At 43.7% G+C, this 19,521-nt stretch overlaps 1 protein-coding gene across 2 annotated transcripts in view; it reads left to right on the forward strand.

Annotated features, from left to right (window-relative positions):
• The first annotated feature begins 8,828 nt into the window (after positions 1 to 8,828).
• The window catches only part of LOC310997600 (A disintegrin and metalloproteinase with thrombospondin motifs 2-like), a 30,639-nt gene continuing 19,946 nt past the window's right edge, over positions 8,829 to 19,521 (forward strand). For both annotated transcript variants that reach the window (XM_083987363.1, XM_083987364.1), the window contains exons 1-3: positions 8,829 to 8,985; positions 12,430 to 12,890; positions 18,911 to 19,103. In XM_083987363.1, the coding sequence (XP_083843489.1) occupies positions 8,898 to 8,985; positions 12,430 to 12,890; positions 18,911 to 19,103 (742 nt within the window). In that variant the 5' untranslated portion in view covers positions 8,829 to 8,897. The remainder of the gene's footprint in view (positions 8,986 to 12,429; positions 12,891 to 18,910; positions 19,104 to 19,521) is intronic.

The following is a 19,521-nucleotide window of genomic DNA, read 5'->3' on the forward strand; positions in this document are numbered from 1 at the left end:
ACCTCTCCTATGTTCACTGTACAGAGCTATAAGCACTAACTTCTGACTAAGGCTCTTAATCAACTCTACAGCAAACATATAAATATTGAAGACAGCGATCAGTGACAGGCTTCATTTTTGTGACTTTTGTTTGGCCCCCTTTGATTCACGGTTGTTACCCCCTCTGGCCCCCAACAGAAAATAGTCTGGACCCGCCCCTGGACTCATTAAAAACAGTGAAACTGGACTGAGGCCGTCAGCACATCTGTCAGAACACTCATTACAAATGAAACCAGACCCTCTGTCCTCCACCCCCCGACAACAACTCACTGCTCTGTGGGGTAGCTGTTTTTAGGCAGGGTGTTGCATTCATGGTCTGTACTGTTCTGTGCGTGCGTGTGGTTACATGTCGTGTTATATTTATTGTCCTTTATTGCATCAGGAAGTCTCAGTGAGACAAAATAATCTTGTTGATTGAAGACGACTCGACCTCACACCTTGTTGATCTGATTGGTCATCACACGTAGATGTCTTCTGCCTCCTCAGTCATCTGCTGCTTGATTGGTGTTTCCGTGGAAACTGGCAGTTGACAGGCTACTGAAAAGAACAGTATTAATTTTAGCATCTGTTAGCATCTGTGTGTGTGTGTGTGTGTGTGTGTGTGTGTGTGTGTGTGTGTGTGTGTGTGTGTGTGTGTGTGTGTGTGTGTCTGTGTGTGTGTGTGTGTGTGTGTGTGTACCATAAACAGACTCTTCCTCTTTCTCCTGTTTCTCCTCCTCCACCTTCCTCCTGTTACTATGCCGACGGTGCATCGACACATAGACGTTCCTCTCCATTGGACCTACAGCAGGACAACAGGTCGTTAGAGACTAGAAACCAGGTGTGTGTGTGTGTGTGTGTGTGTGTGTGTGTGTGTGTGTGTGTGTGTGTGTGTGTGTGTGTGTGTGTGTGTGTGTGTGTGTGTGTCAGAGGTCAGACTGTCTGTGATTGGCTGTTGTACCTGTGATCATTTCCCTCTGGTTCCTCCTCCTCCTCAGGATGAAGAGAATGATGACGAGCAGCGGGAGGAGAAGCAAAATGAGGAGAGAGATCAAAGACCACTGTGGACCGGTGTCTGCTGATTGGTGGAAAGATCTCATGAGTTAAAGTTCATGTTCAGGTCAGGTCATGCTCAAAACCTCACAGTGTCAACTAAACACAGACACACATTTCTAAAATACACTAAGCCGGTGCATATTCTCATTTGCCCAGGTCATAGTATTTCAAATGAGGTTAAATCGAAAGCAACTGGACTTAGTTATTTGCTACAAATAACTCTACTTAGTTATTTGCTACAAATAACTAAGTAGAGTTTGTTTCGATTTAACCTCCTTTGAAATACTATGACAGTTGTATTTCTGTATTATGACATAATACAGTTGCTTTCGATTTAACCTCCTTTGAAATAAAATACACTAACACACAGTTTACCAAATCTACCAATACACTAACACACCAACAACACATGTTGAAACATTTAGTCACAACACAGTATCATAAAAAACACTAACAACTGATGGAATAACACAAACTGAATCAATCAGCTTTACTGTTTTACTGTACAATCGACTGAATAATATATTGATCATTGACTTTTGCTGTAGTTTGGTAAATGCAGGAAGTTTCTTGTTTTTACAAGAACTGAATGACCCACCTCAGAGCAGCCTTGCAGAATGAACACACAAAAAAAGGAGAATAACTGACAAACTGTACAGTGAAGCAACTGAAAATTACTGCGGAAAAATAAAAATCTGCATCATAGCTGCTGGTCATTCATAGATGTGTGAAAATCAGAGGCGTCACTAGGTTTTAGGGACGGGGGGGCTCAGCCCCCTGTAGATGCACAGGATGTAAGCGAAAGTTGCCTATGAGCACAAAATTTCAACTCTTTTGGACAGATTTAACAAAGATACATACAAGACCTATGAGATTACTACAGACGTGTCAGAATGAAGACAGGTGTTTGAGTAAATTATCTGGAGAACAGTATGTACATTTTTCATCTCCGCACAGAAAAAGATTGCATTATTTAGAGTAAAATCTACCTTTGAATCATGGGATAGTAGCCCAATGAATCTGAGAATTAGTAAAGTCATATCTAATGAGTAACTGTCCAAAACTAGGCTAGATGCTAAAAAAGTGAACCTGAGCAATTTTACAGATGTTTTATAGATTATGTCCAGGTGGAATTTGACCTTTCTCAGGGTTAGCCTACATAGGCTAGTGAACTGTTTTTGGCTTGGCTTTCACCCAGACCTCTTCACATTTTCACATTCAAATAAGACCATACAAGAGAAATGAAGACTCCAACTGGAGCAGATATTTTACTAATAAAAAATATGCACAGAAATTTGAAATACTACATATCTTACATGAATAGCCAAGTATAACATAAACCCAAATTTGCAATTACTAGGAGCAGACATAGCTATGTTTGTTCAACAACAAACAAACTTCCTGTGTCTGTTTCAAAGTGAGAAACACAGCTGACGCTCCAAAAGTGCACACTTCACTCTAGAAATGCCTTTGTCTTTATGTTGTGTTGTGTGGTAGCAGCAGAGGCACAAAGGCATACATGCTCTATTTTCACGTTTTTGTTACATGTGTATATAATCCCAAATATTGCCAAATTATTTGGGGGGGGGGGCTTAAGAATATTTTAGAGAGGCTTCCCCTCAAATAGGCCTAACAACGCCACTGGTGAAAATGCAAAATGCAGAATTACAGTAAAAATGAAAAATACAAAGTCCACCGCTAATCTGCCTGCAAACACAATGGTTTGGCTACTGAGGGATAATAAGAGTTGTGGATTTGGCATCAACAAGTTTCCCTCTCCTTCATCTGTCAATCTAGATCAGCCCAAATAGGTCATGTGACTGAAATAACCTCAACACCTGAGTGTGTTTCCTGCTGTGATTGATGCGTTTGCATGCATACTCTTTTCAAAAGCAATTCAGCAAAATACAGGTCACAAATTGGTTTTAATCTACAATGTGAACTGCTTTTCACTTTAGCCTGAGCCTTTTATATTTGGTTTAGAACATGAAGTTTTCTGATTTGATAAACTTGGTGAAAGCAATTGAAAAATGTAGCAGTTAACATCTACTGTTTTGGTATTTGTTCAGTTTATTTGACATTAAAACTAAATTTAAATGTGTTAAACTTGTGTATTTTGTGTCTAAAGTTAATTTTATAGCCCACACAGCCTGATATTGTGGTAACTGTGTTAAAGCAGAAGTAAGCGGAATGTTTGTGTTAATATAAGTCTTAAATAGTTATATCTTCCGACAGCAATCACTTATATAGAGTGTTTGGTCTGAAACACGGGTCTGTCAGTCACTCTGCTCTGCTGTAAGCCGAGGAGAAAACGTCTTGTATACTTCCTTGTATCCTACAAGTTTTATCCAATGAGGAGAGAGAACGGCATGAAGGGCTGTGTGTGCAGCCAAGGGATGCGCGTGAATGTGGTGACATAGGGACGAGGACCAATAGGTCCATGACAAGGGCGGGGGCTGCTAACTAACGAAGTTAGCCAAAACAACCAGATCGCTTACTTCTGCTTTAACAAGTTTGAAAAATTGTCAAAAGCACTTGTAAAATAAAACTGTGAGGTTGGATGATGTCAGGAGGTTGATGATAGGATTTAGTGGGGCTGATGTTGTCAGTCGATTGGTTGATGGTGTCAGACTCACCCTCCACCTTCAGCAGGAAGTCTGTCTCCACCTTAACCTTCCCGTTCTTATCGTAGACCCGGAGGCTGTAGTTTCCAGAGTCGTCGGGCCGGACCTGGCTGAAGTGAAGTGAGCCGTCTTCCAGCAGCTCGCAGCGTCCGTGATGACACTTGGTGGTCTTGTTTTTATTCAGCATCAGGTTGGGGTGCGTCCACCTGATGTCCCAGCCATTCTCCACTGCCTCCTTCAGCTGGTCTGAGGACAGCAGGACAGAGCTCCCGCTGTGTGCAAGGACTGTGACTGTGACTCCTGCTGAGGCTGCAGATAATGTTAAGGGGATAGTTCACCCAAAATTGAAATTGCACTCATTATCTACTCCCCCTCATGTGGACTAAGGGCTGGGAGAAGTTTCAGAGTCCTCCGTGGCTTCTCTGAGTTACAGGGGGTCTCGGCGTAGCGAAAGGCGAAATTGTCCCGAAAAAAATTAAATAAGTCTCTATTTCAAGCTTGTTTTGTAGTGGAAGCTTCTCGAAGCTCCTCTTCCTGGTTCGTCCAAGCTTCGAGAAGCTTCCACTACAAAACAAGCTTGAAATAGAGACTTATTTAATTTTTTTCTGGACAATTTCGCATTTCGGGGCTTCAATACAAGACGGACATTACATACGAGCAGCATGGAGGTATTTAGATGTTTTTTGGTGTGTCTTGTTGTTATGAAGACAGTTGGTATCCATTTGCAACCGTTATATGGACATGCACTGCTACGCCCAGACCCCCTGTAACTCAGAGAAGCCACGGAGGACTCTGAAACTTCTCCCAGCCCTTAGTCCACATGAGGGTGAGTAGATAATGAGTGAAATTTCAATTTTGGGTGAACTATCCCTTTAATGTGATTCACTCCAGTGTTCACTTCAGTAGGTACTACACAATATCAGGAACAGGTCCACTCACCCTTCATCATCATCATCACCACCACCACCAATAACCGGACAAGAAGTGACATGGCCGCTGTCTGAGGTTTCCTCTGCTGCCTCCGCCCCCTCAGCGCCAGTAACTGTGAACACGAGACACACACTTTCAATAGTCAGTATGACTGTGTGTGTGTGTGTCTGTGTGTTAAATTGATTTTGCAAATTTAATTCATCGCAATTTTTTCTCCAACTTAACTAATGTTTTTTCTTGTTTAAGGGTTAGTTCATTCAGATTCAGATATCTTTTTTAATTCATGTACTAAAAGAACATGATCTATAAAGAATACAGTCAACGAGCAGATGTACATGGAGGGAAACCCCAAAGAAGCAAACAATGCTTCTAGATAGGGGACCCAAGCAACAGACAGCACACTCACCCCCGGCCAACCCCCATCCTCATACCTACATCACCCAGCATCCATTTCCTGGTGTTGTATGTGTGCAGGGGACGGGTGATTGGGGTGAGCGTCGACAACTTTCAGGGTAAACGAATCACCTGAAGCAGCTGTTGCCATGGTTAGTGAAAGAAGAGGAAAAATGTTACCTGGACAGAACTCGGTGTGTTCTTACCTGTTGGAGAGATGTGGTGCTGATGAAGAGACCAACGACCGACAGCAACACTGTGATGGTGACAGACGATACATCTAACACTTAAGTGAAGGGGAAGTGAGATGAAGCCCCCCCCCCCCCGTCCACCCCACATCGCACACACACTGACCACATTGTTTCACTTTGTTCATGTGAAAGTAGATGTTGACACACTTCAATCACAGTCTAAGTACTGTACGTGACCAGGACTCAGTGAGGACAATGTTTTTAAGAACATATTACAAACTCATCACTCTCTATTAATTCTGATCAACTGATCAATCAAATAAATTCAGTTCATGGTGAGGTGAGTCAGAAAACAGCCAAATAAATAATGACACTTGTTAAGGCCAAAGGTCAGTGAAGGTCTGTGCACCAAAACCTTGTCAGTACATTGGTAATTATTGGTTATCCTAAACTAGTTATCAAGAAACTGTTAACATACAATATTGATTTTAATGAGTCATTTCACAATGAAGGAATGTTCCTCTGGGAACCATCCAGACAAAAGAAATCTCAGATTATTAGTAATCTAAATTCCTGTTGCACTCTTTCCCCTTGTCAGTGCCTCGGTTGATGATGTCATGGCCTTCATTAATAAAGCAGGTAGGTAGCATGTCCCTAACCACAGAGTACTCCACCCCAGTACTAGTAAGAGTACAAATACTACTGGTCAAAATTTACTCTGTTACAAGTAAAAGTAGCTCAGTCCACATGTTACTCCAGTAAGAGTAAAAAAGTACTTGCTTTTAAGGTACTTAAGTATCCAAAAGTACATGCTTTTAAATTTACTTTAAGTTAAAGTAAGAGTAAGAGTACATTTCTTATTTTTCACATCAATGAATTACTATATTTTTTTCTAAATGAATTTAAGGAGCTTTTAACTCACCTGCTTGCTTTTAGGGGTTAGGGTTTCCTTCTTTGACAAACACAGCTTGTGTCCAATAGGATTTTAGAAAAAGACCTGAAAGTAACCAGTACTTTTCAGCCTTCCTACAAATTAACTCGAGCAAAAGTAAAAATATTTGTCTTGGAAATGTATTCAAGTAAGAGTAATAAGTACCAAAGAAATCTAATACTCAATCCTCTGGATATGTACTTAAGTACAGTACTCAAGTAAATGTACTCTGTTACTGTCCACCACTGTCCCTAACTATGTAAATGAACCAATACAGTGGATGTGTTGCTGCTAGCATGTGTAACACAATTAGCAGAGTGTTTGATGCAGTAGCAGTTTGACATTCTTACTGTCGTCTTTAGCACTAAATCCAACATGTCTCCTCTCAGCAGACTGAGGATGCTGCAGCACCTCCTCTAAGTTCATGGGCCAGTATGGACAGTGGATGGATGATTGTGTTCATGTGAAGGTTGTGCACTGACCTGGATGGTCAGTGGGTATCACACAGCGACACCGTCCCCAAGTATAGCTACGACTGACCTACTGACCAAATACAGACTGGCTGTTCAACTCGCAAAATGTGAATTGGAATTCACCCTTGGACTCAGACTTGCACATTGGGGACTTTGAGACTTTGCCTCCCTGATTCACTGCAAGATTCACCAGGACTTCCTTGTTGCCAAATTAAAGTCCTTCTCAGTGTCCATATGTTGCTGCTCAACAGGCATCAGCAGGTTTTTAAGACCACAGCTCCTACCGACTCCCTGATGCTGTGAAGATTCCACTTTCCTCGCCTCCTCTCCACCATGCCACCCCTCCTCATCAGCAGGATTAACAGGAAGCACACAAAAGTGGATGCGGATCTGAAACAGGAGGGGTGAACACCCAAACAGAAGGCAGAGCAATCAAAAAATGAGAAAAACTAAAACATGACCCTTAGCCAAGATGAGGTATGATGTGGGGAGGTCTCCATCATCAACGTTGCCGGCCTCTGGCCTCCTTGACACTTTACAGTTTGACAACACAGCAAAGAGAGACATTTCTGAATACATGGACATGTCAGCCCTGAGGCCTCACCCTGCACGGCAGGGGAAAGAGATGCCGTCAAAAAGGTGGAGGAGGAGCAGGAGATCATGGAGTGGATCAGACACAGATACCACGTCTTCCACAACCACAAAGCCAACCAGGAAGGGCAGGTCCTTGACCTACCAGAGAAGGTGGAAAAGATTATGGCTGCCAACAGAGGAGAGTATAACTACAGCTAGCAGCAGGTAGTTTAGATGCTGGATCAGAGTTCTAGAAGTAAAAAGTGAGTTAAAGCATGGGGAGAAGCTCAGGGAGGCTCGGGAGGAACCACAGCAGTCTGAGTTGAAGAGATACTGAAGGTGGACTCAGACAGGATGTGAACTTTACTGTTGCATCCCTTTGATTGAATCTCACCAAGTTTCAGGAGGCCGGCCTCAGACTCAAATTTTTCAGTATTCAACTTCTTCAGGTCCAGTAAAGGTCAGAGCTGCAGGATGGTTTTATCTGATGAAGCTACGACTCTCAAGCATGTTGATGTTGGACAGGATCTCCGACACTGATTAAATAATAATCCCCGTCATTTACAGCACTTGGAGGCTTGGACCTGAATGGAATATCAACAACACTGTTAGTCCAGATCTGACAACTTCACATGTTCCTGTGGCATTTTTCTTGTGTTAGAGCACATATCAGCAGAAAAGGAAGTGCAAAATTGCATTTCTGAGTTTTTCTGCCTTCAAATTGCTGTGAACCAACGGCAGACGCAAACTGGCAGTTTCAGGGAGACTGGAGTTGACGCGTCACAGCTCCAGGGGAGGGCACTAGTGCTACAAGCTCCCGCCCCACTCTGCATCTGGCTCAGAGGTGAAAGTATAACAGGTATAGTTCACCTGGTAGAGCAGCTTGTACCGTGAGCAAGGACTATATTCCAGTCTGGGATTGAATCCCAGTGTGCAGTTTTACACTAAACGCGCTGAATCGGTAATTGTACAATGTCCAGCTGTCAGCGAGCGGGGGCTGTGTGTGAGGGCGGGTGGCTGGGCGGATGCAGAGCAGCGCAGTCTCCGCCCACCCTCCAGAGGTGCATTGCTAATGAGCTGCTGGTTTTAAAATAACCAAAAAGGGTCGCAGGAGGGGGACTTTAAGGAAAGTAAAAAATTCAGACTGTACAATGAAGGTCTTGACACAGAGCATCACAGATGTTAATTATCTCTGCTTTGTTGCTGTTTAAGGTTATGGTGACATGCTGCTTTTAGAAGCACAAGTACATGTAGTAACATGTTCCTGCCACAAGCTGTCACCCTTCAGCTGGACTGCAGAGCAACGTGGAGCAGGAGGAAGGTTCAGGTTCACCGTTTGAACTTACATCTGTGAACCCATCTCAGTGTGTGTGTGTGTGTGTGTGTGTGTGTGTGTGTGTGTGTATGTGCGTGCGTGCGTGCGTGCGTGTGTGTTGCTTTTCTGTAACTGTAGTGCCACTCCAACTCCAAAAAGTAGTATCTCTGTAGTAGTACTATACTATACAGCTGCAGTACTCCTGCATTATTCCAGCTGCTGCCCTGCTCCTGCACACAGCCAGCTGAGCGGTGAGGGGGAGGAGACCCTGACCAGGAGGAGGAGGAGAGGAGGAGGAGGAGGAGGAGGAGAGGAGGGCAGTCATTGAGAGAGCTCAGTCTGCTCAGCTCACTCACACCAATTGTCTCTCTGGCTCTCTCTCTCTCTGTCAGGATGCAGGATTGTCGTTATGGATTATTGATTATTGTGTTTCTGCTGCAGATCAACTGTTTACACTCAGTTTACATCAGTGACGACACAGGTGAGACTCACTGCTGCACATATACTACTGATACCATTATTACTACTAATACTACTGATACCAGTACTGGTGCTGCTAATACTTCTATTGATAGTGCATCTCATATAGCTGCTACTACTACTACCACTGCTGATACTGATATTCCTTTTGCTGCTACTGGTACTACTACTACTACTGCTGATACTGCAGCTTCTGCAGTTGCTGCTACTGGTTCTTCTGACACTTCTTCCACTATTATTCCTGACACTCTAACCCCTTTGTGCCCCTGCTGCTGCTACTGAAGCTGCTGCTGCTGCTGCTGCTGCTGCTGCTGCTGCTGCTGCTGTGTGTATCGGCTGACAGTCATCCAGCTCTTGGTAATCATTAAATGCTAAAGTTGAAGACAACAGGACTTCTTCTCAGTTCTTGGGGACGCTTCACCTCTCATTGGAAAGGCTTCTCCAGATCTAAAAACGATGTGGAGTCCCAGGTATTTAACCGTTTGTGGGGAGGACACCTTAGGGAATGGTTAAGCTAGCGGCCATGTGGGTCATTAGAGACACCTTGGCCAAGGTGTGGTTCATCTGTGAGCTGCTTCTCTGCCTTTATGTCAGGATCACATGGGTCCAGATGTGAATGGGTGTAAAGTTGCCTGGGAAGGGCCTTAGACAGTATTAGTATTATAGGTGAATGATAATTGGACACAGGTGGCCCCCTTTAATTCCTCTCTCACACCATTCATCTTCTCTGTCCAAAATCTGGACATTAGGCAAGGCAAGGCAATTTTATAGCCCGTTTTTACAAACAGTTTGTCTCAAAGGGCTTTACATGGCATCACAACAACATCCTCTGTCCTTAGACCCTCACATCGACTGAGGAAAAACTCCATGGAAAACCCTTTTAACAGGGAAACATTGGAGAAACCTCAGGGTGAGCAACAGAGGACGGGCAGACGGGACATAGATGTTGTTACATTAGCAGCCTCAAAGGACTGTCCCTTCTCCCTAAGGTGCAGAGGCCCGGCGGAGTCCTGTCCTGCTGAGCTGGCTCCTCGGTGTTGTCCCATGTGCTGATGGAGAGGTTGTTTGGTCTCTCCTATGTGTAGGTATGAGCACTGCAGCGTGCAGCGTGCACATCGTTGCTCAGCTTGAGCCAGCGTGTCTTTTATTTGGAGTGAATCTGTTTTTGTGTTTTTGTGAGTGTTGCTGGCTCTGATATGAACACAGATGTTGTGTTGGAAGGAAATTCTTGTTTTTTTCCTGACCAACCTGCCGCTCCCGGGACAACACCTTCTGCCTTTGTTTTTGTTCACTGTCCAGTGAGCTAGCTGAACTTTTCTCTGGCTGGACAGAGAAAAAGGGAAATCAGATTAGTTAATTACATTTTTGAAGGTTTTAGCTTCACCTCTTAAAGAAATAGTTCACCATAAAATGAAATTCAGTCATTATTGGCTCACTCTTATGCTGATGAATACTCCAGAGTAGTTTTTTATTCCTCAAAGTGCATCTGGAGACCCGGGAGGCCGGTTCATAGTCCTTTATATGAGAGTAATAGGGCCTGACATAAAAGGGTCCATAAAACTACACAAAAACCATTTAATATTCCTCCACACTGTTCATCCACTGCAATCCAAGTGTCCTGAAGTGATATAGTCATTTAGGACATTTTTACAGCCTAAACAGTCCTGTATTGAATTTGCCTGGGGTGCGCTCTTGCGTGTGAACGTCAAAGCACAATCCAGGACTGTTTAGACTGTAAAAATGTCCTAAATGATGTTGTTTCCAGTAAACTCTGGACTACATCCCTTCAGGACACTTGGATTGCAGTGGACGAGCAGTGTGGAGGAATATTACAAGGTCTTTGTGTAGTTTTATGGACCTTTTTGTGTCTGGCCCTATTACTCTCATATAAGGATTTCCTTGGACCTGCCTCCCGGGTCTCTAGATGCACTTTGAGGAATAAAAAACTACTCTAGAGTATTCATCAGCATGAGGGTGAGTCAATAATTTTGAATTTCATTTTTTGGTGAACTATTCCTTTAAAGCTGCCATAGCTGTTAGCAGATAGCCCCCTCTAACCATACTACTGCCACTACTACATTTGAAGTTCTAGTTCTAGTAGTAGTGGTACTAACTGCTGCTGTTGGTATTCCTACAACTACTGCTGTAGTGAAGTGAGTACTACTTCTATGAATACTACTGTTCCTGTTCCTGTTGGTGGTTGTGCTACTATTGTACTATTAGTATATTATTGCTCCTGGTTCCTATTGTTTCTATTGTCTCTGGTGTCCTCTTCTGTGGTAGATGTCTTCTCCTCCAGACGGTGACCTCTGACCTCTGACCTCTGCACTGAAGGTCAAGGTGAAACAGACAGAACAGCAGCCAATCAACTAATCACTGGCCAACGGTAGCGTCCCAGGAGTTTCCAGTGTCCTGATTGGTCCTTCATTTGTTCTCTGTCCGTTCTGTCTCCGACTCAGAGGAACGTTCCGTCCACGTTTTTCCCCATAAATCTTTGTGTTTATGTGTTTCTGGCATTTGGGGAATGTGAAGAGTTCAGATCATATTTCATCAGATCCGTTGTGTATGTGTGTGCGTGTTAGTGTGAGTGTGGATGTGTGTGTGTGTGTGTGTGTGTGTGTGTGTGAGAGAGGGACAGGCCTCTGACCTCCATGACATCGCTACTAAAAAGTCTCTGATGATTTAGTGAGGATCCTCCATCAGTCTGGACCAGTAACACATGACACCTGAACTCAAACCTGAATCTGAACCTTCAGCCTCATCTGAGAGGACTTGTCCTCAGCATGGAGCCTAACCATGTGGACATATAGATGTGTCCTCACCATGTGGACATGTCCTTTCCATGTAGATGTGTCCTCACCATGTGGACATGTCCTTTCCATGTAGATGTGTCCTCACCACGTACACTTGTCCTCGCCATGTAGATGTGTCCTCACCATGCTGTCCTTTTGTTGTGTCTGCAGCAGTTTGTTGCCAAATGCTGCTGTAAAATGTCTGAATCAGTATTAAAGTTAAAGGAATAGTTCGCAAAAAAATGAAATTCAGTCATTAGTGACTCGCCCTCATGCTGATGAATACTCCAGAGTAGTTTTTTATTCCTCAAAGTGCAGCTGGAGACCCGGGAGGCCGGTCTGTAGTCCAACGAAAACTTTATATGACAGTAATAGGGCCCGCACAAAAACGTCCATAAAACTACACAAAAACCTTGTAATATTCCTCCACACAATTTATTTTTTGGTGAACTATTCCTCTAACAGTGTGTTTGTGTTTGTGTTGACTGAGTGATGCAGACTGCATGATCACATGGCTGGTTGGCTGTGAGCCCCATGTTGAAGGTCATGCTTTGGTCCTCCTCTGTTCTCCAACATCATAATTAATATTAAGATGAATATCAATTAACATCTGACAGATAACATGTAGATCACTTCCTCTCTCTCTCTGTCAGATTCTCTCCATCAGGTTCTGTCAGAGTTCAGTGTCATTCATCCAATCAGGACCGACTCAGAGGGACGTTTCCTGTCAGCCTCGGTCTCTGCCCACCACCTGCGCCGCAGCAAAAGACACGCCCACTATGCAGAGGACACGCCCTCTGACTTGGATAATGTCAAAAACAAAAGACAGTTTCAAAGGGACGGGCCCGCCCCCAACCAGACAGGCCACAGCTGGAGGGGGCGGAGCTACCAGACTGAGGAGGCGGAGCTTTACTTCAACGTGACCGTGTTCGGTCAGGAGCTCCACCTGCGTCTGCATCCAAACTCTCGTCTGGTCGCCCCCACAGCAACCATGGAGTGGGAGGAGTCGGGACAGCTTCACTCTCAGCCAATAGGAGACACCAGCTGTTTCTACACAGGGGAGGTGACCAACATGGAGGACTCGGCGGTCGCCATCAGCAACTGTGATGGACTGGTAAACGACTAAAATATAACATTATATTCAGATTTTTTCCACTGAACTTTAAAGGGACAACGAGGAGTTTCTCCATCGGCAGAACGAAAAATTCTGCGACAATAAAAAGTCTCATATTAATGTGGAGGAATCTCCGCTACCCACATTTGTTAATTTAATTTTCTATAAATACATGGTTTTGTCTCTATCGTTATTTTGTTATTATTAGTGGTGGCGGAAATGCTGGTTGAGCCGACCAGCGTTTCTTTACTTTCGGTTTTGTGGCGAGTCATGAGAATAACGCCGCTGAATCTCCGTTTATGGTGGGAACTAGGACGGTATGTGATCGTCTTCCAACCTCTGACTTTAATTCTTGATTAATGAAAACATGAGTCTGTCTTGCACCGGTCAAAGAATTTCACGGTGCGCGGAGGCTCATAAATGTAGTGAGAAAACACTTCGCTTTTCCAAAACTCCTGGTTGTCCCTTTAATAAACCAAGAAAACACAAATCATAAACTAACACTATCACAAAGTAGACTACACAAACATCAACACATTTAGACGACACAGATTTAAATCAGTATCACCATAGAAAAAGAAAATGTCACTCTTGTCAGAGTGAAATAAGACTGTAGAATCAGACTGACACCTCCAAATGTGACAGGGTCAAGAGGTCAGGTACAGAAAACATGAGTGCAGCAGCGTCCAGCTGACACCCACACTAGTCTGATCCAGATCCAGGGAGATTTCTCTTTAGAGAGATGGAGTCTATGGAGACTGTAGCAGCCCACGTCAAGCACAGGTTAAGAAAACAAGCCTATGCGCCTGGTATCTTTGACCAATCAAATCTATTCTGGTCTGGGGGTTCCTGATTGGTTGAAGGGCCGGCCCTACTCTGTCCTAACAAATCGGTACGACAGAGTAGGGCCCGCCCCTCAACCAATCAGGAACCCCCAGACCAGAATAGATTTGAATGTTTAAAGGCCAGGCAAGGCAATCTTATTTGTAGAGCCCGTTTTTACAAACAGTTTGTCTCAAAGGGCTTTACGTACATGGCATCACAACAACATCCTCTGTCCTTAGACCCTCACATCCACTGAGGAAAAACTCCATGGAAAACCCTTTTAACAGGGAAAACCAGGAGAAACCTCAGGGTGAGCAACAGAGGAGGGATCCCTCACCCAGGATGGACAGACGTGACATAGATGTTGTTACAGACAAGATAATTACAAGATACAATAATAAAAGATTAAAGATACTGGGAGCTGTAGGCTTTTCAGGCTGCTGCATTCAGAAACACTGTGATCGCCCCAGTCACACAGACCTTTCAGTTAATATTTTGTTTTTAAAACAAATCCTGCTTACCCCAGCTTTAAGTTGGAGACCTAGGTCAAAGTCAAGCTAGCTTCTCTCAGAGTTCTATTGATCATTCTATTGTTGATCATAACAGGTTTTAAAGGACAATTCCAGGCGAATTCAACTCGGGGGTGTATTTTCCTATCATTTTAGGTCTAAAAGAAGGAATCTGAAGATTTTCAGTTTAATTGCTCCTGTTTAGCGGTAGTTGCGTCTGTCCGCGCGTCGCCACGGCAGCAATGAATGGGAGTGGATGTAAGTTCCGCTGCTTAGGCTGTTTACATCCCTCAAAGCCGCATTTTTTTCCCACAGACAGCGTCAGATGGCGACTCAAACATGCACCGAGAAGTTTATTTACTTCAAGCAAGCAACATGTTTGTAAAACTAGATCTAATTCAAAGTCTCCCGGAGTCTCGTGCGAGACCCAGTTGCCGTGCGCGGTGCATTCGGGCACAGTGGGAAAAGCTACCGTTTGTGTCATAAACACAGGAATATCAACTCTTTACTTGCTTCAAGTAAAAAAAACTTTTCGGCGCATGGTTGAGTAGCCACCTGACGCTGTCTGTGGAAAAAAATAAACACTTCAAGCAAGTAAAGAGTTGATATTCCTGTGTTTATGACACAAACGGTAGCTCCCACTGCGCCTGAACACACCGCGCACTGCAACTTCGGGCTCGCGCGAGACTCCGGGAGACTTTGAATTAGATCTAGTTTTACAAACATGTCGGCTTGCTTGAAGTAAATAAACTTCTCGGTGCATGTTTGAGTAGCCATCTGACGCTGTCTGTGGAAAAAAATTGCGGCTTTGAGGGATGTAAACAGCCTAAACAGCGGAACTTACATCCACTCCCATTCATTGCTGCCGTGGCGACGCAGGGACAGACGCAACTACCGCTAAACAGGAGCAATTAAACTGAAAATCTTCAGATTCCTTCTTTTAGACCTAAAATGATAGGAAAATACACCCCCGAGTTGAATTCGCCTGGAATTGTCCTTTAATGTAAAACGTGCATGTTGAGTATTTTGTATCAGGTAGAAATCTATACCCTCATGTATCCAGAGGCTGCATGTGTGTGAGGATAAGTGACATGACTGTGACATCACCTTGACATATCAATGATGTCACTGTCAATAGGCTGCATGATGTTACATCATATCGAGGGCTTGGAGCCAGAGGGGCGTAAGTGGCATTTTGGGGCGAAAATGAGTTCTATATATCAAAAGAAAGGTCTTGATGAGCTCTATCCAATGGTGCCGAAAAGACCTATCTGAGATCAAACTGTACTGTATTGTATTGGAGCCAGAAGGGCGTAAGTGGACTTATACTTACTTATACCTGCAGCGGAGTTGTGACTTTGCAGATTTTGGCCTATTTTGAGTGAGAAGTTGAGTTGTGACTTTGAGTGGGAAGTGTAGGCTAATTGTACCATTGGTTGGGTTTAGGCAATGAAGAAAGGAGTTGGTTAAGTTTAATACAGTAAAAAGACTAGGTAGAGGCTAGACAGGCCAGATAGATAGAGAGAGTCCATCGACCGGCAACAGCAGGGAACATAGGACCCTTTTTAAATAATTACTTATTCAAGTGTTAATTATTCAATCAGTTCAATGCATTGTCAGCAGATACGACCAATATGTCCATAGAAGACTTGGAAATGTTTGGTGCCAAAAAGGCGTATCTGACGTTTTTGCCATATTCTTTTGATTTTAAAATGTTTTAGAACATGTTCATTGTGTTAATATGCCATAAGTTTATTACATAAATACTCATTCATATAAGTATGTCTGTGGTTGCAATGTTGTGGTTTAAGGTTAATGAGTACAGTTTATTGAAGTGTGGTCAAAATTTTGTTTTGTCTCTGTAAAGTTTGTCAAAAGCCACTTACTCCCCTCTGGCTCCAAGCCCTCGATATTCCAAATCTTTGTGGCTCAGATTATAACCAGAAATGATTTTCATGAACAAACAGAACATAAACACTGATCTCAGTGAATAGAAACAAACAGAAGATGAGACAGAGGCGGTGACCCGGTGAACAGCTGTTTCTGCTGATGTTTGTGATGCAGTACTGTCACATTAAACACCTTCATACAGGTGTGTATGCCCCTGGTTCACCTTCCAGTAGAACCAGGTTGATTATATCACCTGACCCCTGACCTTCATTGTTGTTGTTGTCGTCGTCCTCTGTGATGAGGCAACAGCTCCAGCTGCTGCTGCAGGCAGATGTTTGGACAGCTGCTTTTCCACATGTGCAGCAGTGAGTGATTAAGCACAGAGCTAGGAATCATTTATAGACAGAAAGTTCACAGTTTAAAAGCTAAACAGAGACATATTTGAATAGAAAGTGCAGCAGGAAGTAGAAACAGGGCCAGTACATGGATGTGGGAGCAGCAGAGCTCAGACTGAAGCCTGTGCAGCTCAGTCAGACCCGCCCACCTCCACCGGGTCACAGCGGGGGCGGAGCTGCTGATGGAAGCCAGATGTGCAGGACAGACGAGATGAGGCTGAAGACAAGGAGAGGGAAAAACTGAAGGAATATTTTCCAGCTGCAGAGTGAGCCGCCTCAGTCTCCACCCCCTCTCAGGCCACGGCCACTCTCTTCCTGTTTATCACATCTGTGTCCAGAGATGTGTGTCCTAAGGTCACTCTGACCTTTGACCTTTCACCCCCAAGATCTAGTCAGTTCATCTCTGAATGTTTTTTTGTCAAATCTGTGGAAGCTCATTTATCCAGCTGAACGTACACAAAAATCTCACATCAGGTGAGCAGGTGTACGCAGATCTGAACCAGCGTGTAACATGCAGCACGGTATATGGCTGTGTCGGATCATTTTTAGTAGATCATACTAATGCAGACTTCATGTTGTTGCTGTTCTTGTTAGTGGAAAAAAATAAGCCACATGTTCATCATTTAAAAACAGGAAGCCTAAAATTAATTCCACTTTTATTTTGAGCAGTTGACGTAAATTAGAAAACAATGTGCAGCCTGACAGACTCTTGGCCGTCGTCTGTGTATCCATGTGGTGAAGGGTGCAGTGTGAGGCCATAAAGCAGGAGTATACCAGAGCGTGACATCTGAATTACGATTGTTTTTCAGTGGTCACCGAAACTGGCAACATACACATCATTCGTAAATCACCCAGACAGGTGTCTAACTTAAACCTTAAAGGGATAGTTCAACATTTTGTGGCCTATTGCCATAATCTCTAATAATAGTTTTAGGAGTAGGTTCATTACCTTTAATTGTCGGTGCAAGCTGTTTTGAGATCGGTGGGGCAGAGATGTGAACTCTGCACGGCGCACGGTATTTCCGCCTTTACTTCATCAAACTCATCAAATACACAATCCAACAACTCCAAAACGCTCTGATGGACAAGTTGTGACCTGCACATTTATCATGTTATGCAATAATAATGAAACATTACAAGATGGAGTTGTTTTTGAGGCAAAACAAAGCAGTTTGTATCTCTGCCCGCTGTTTTTATGAACCTACTCCTAAAGGCCCACACAGAGTCGGGCGTACTTGTCTCCATGGACGTCCACGTGTACTCGAGGCAGACTCAATGTAGAAGCCACTCCGCATACACGCACTCGGTGTCACACAATAGAAATCTTCACATCAACCTGTTTTAAATGTGACACCATGCCCTCGACTATGAAACCTCAAACATCCATGGACAGTGCGCCCGACTCTGTGGGAGCCTTAAGACTATAGGGATTAGGGGCTGTGTTTAGCTCAGTTGGTAGAGCAGCCGGCCCATGTGTTGAGGCTATCCACCTTTTTCCGAACGTCAAAAGTGTAAGCCTGTTTTGCCGGTTTTGCTCTTCCGGTGGAATTTTATGTTTACGTTTCCATGGTTTCGGTAGTCGCGGTAAATGCATGGATTTTTTTTTTTTTTCAATGAAAATCTGTAAAACGCATGGATCATCACACCAGCTTTTAACAATGGATATCACACAAATTGACATCCGTGTTAAAAGCCAGCGTTAATAGATCAATGCGTTTACCGCAACTATGACAACGACTGAAAACTGAAAACGACTGTAAACGTACAATTCCACCAAACCGGCAAAACTGGCTTCCGGTTTTGACCATAGATGACGTTCGGAAACTTGTGGATAGTCCTCACTGCAGACGGCCCCGGATCGAATCCCACGTCAAACGGCCCTATCCTGCATGTCATTGCCTCCCATTTCCTGTCTCTCTCTCAACTCTCCTGTCCATTAAAGGCGAAAAAGCCCCAAAAAATATACTTATATACTATAGGGATTATGGCAATAGGCAAATTCGCCAAAATGTTGAAATATCCCTTTAAACTTCCCTTAAAATATTCACTTTTATTATTAATACTAACGTCCCAGATCTGAGCACACTCCTCCAGAAAAACAAGATGAGTGATGACTGATTGGTCAGTGAGACAGAAAGCAGAATGAGTGTTTGTACTCTTGGATCATTGAGGCCACAACCACAGGCGAACACACCTGAATGATTTATAGACCTGTTTGAACCAGTTTGTTTTTAATGTTCAGTTCCCAGATAATGCTGTGTCGGACTTAAAAATGTTGAGTCAGATGAAAATAATGCTCCTCAGACACTGGTTCAGTCTGAAAACGTATTGATTTAGCTGACATTCATTTTTCATCAGACTGACCAGCAGATCAGTAGATGACAGCTGTGTGTGTCTCCAGGCTGGGATGATTCAGGCAGGTGAGGAGGAGTTCTTCATCGAACCGTGGGATCAGATGACAGGAGGAGCCGAGGAGGAGGAGGAGGAGGAGGAAGGACGACGACACATAGTTTATCGCTCCTCCGCCATCAAGAAAAAAACAACTGTCAATCAAACTGAAGCTGTCAATGACACTGCTGATGACTTCATCCGAGGTGAGGTGGGTTAGGGTTAATCAGCCAACTCTGACAGATCCCATTCTCAGCTGATGACTTCATCAAAGATTCATGTGTAACAAAAAGCTCAGACACCCGCAGATTTAAGTGTGAGGAACAAACACTAAAGTAAAGTAAAGTCATTTTTTTTTACAGTGCAGTTCAAATCCTTCAGATTCTCGTCTGTGTTGTTTCTGCAGAAGGAAAACATCTAATTGAAACAGTGAAGTTGTTCCAGGAAACTTGGCAGAGACAACGGAGCTTTACAACACACACTCACACACTCACACACTGCGACGTGGCACTCTCAGATTCCTGGAGGTTTTAGAGGTTTGGACCCGGAGTCGATGGATCACAGTTCGTTGTCTTTGCTTTACTCTTCAAAAACATGATCCGCCAATCAGGAGAGAGCCTGATA

This window comes from Trachurus trachurus, assembly GCF_905171665.1.
Source record: "Trachurus trachurus genome assembly, chromosome: 14".
In the NCBI taxonomy this organism is placed as follows: Eukaryota; Metazoa; Chordata; class Actinopteri; order Carangiformes; family Carangidae; genus Trachurus; species Trachurus trachurus.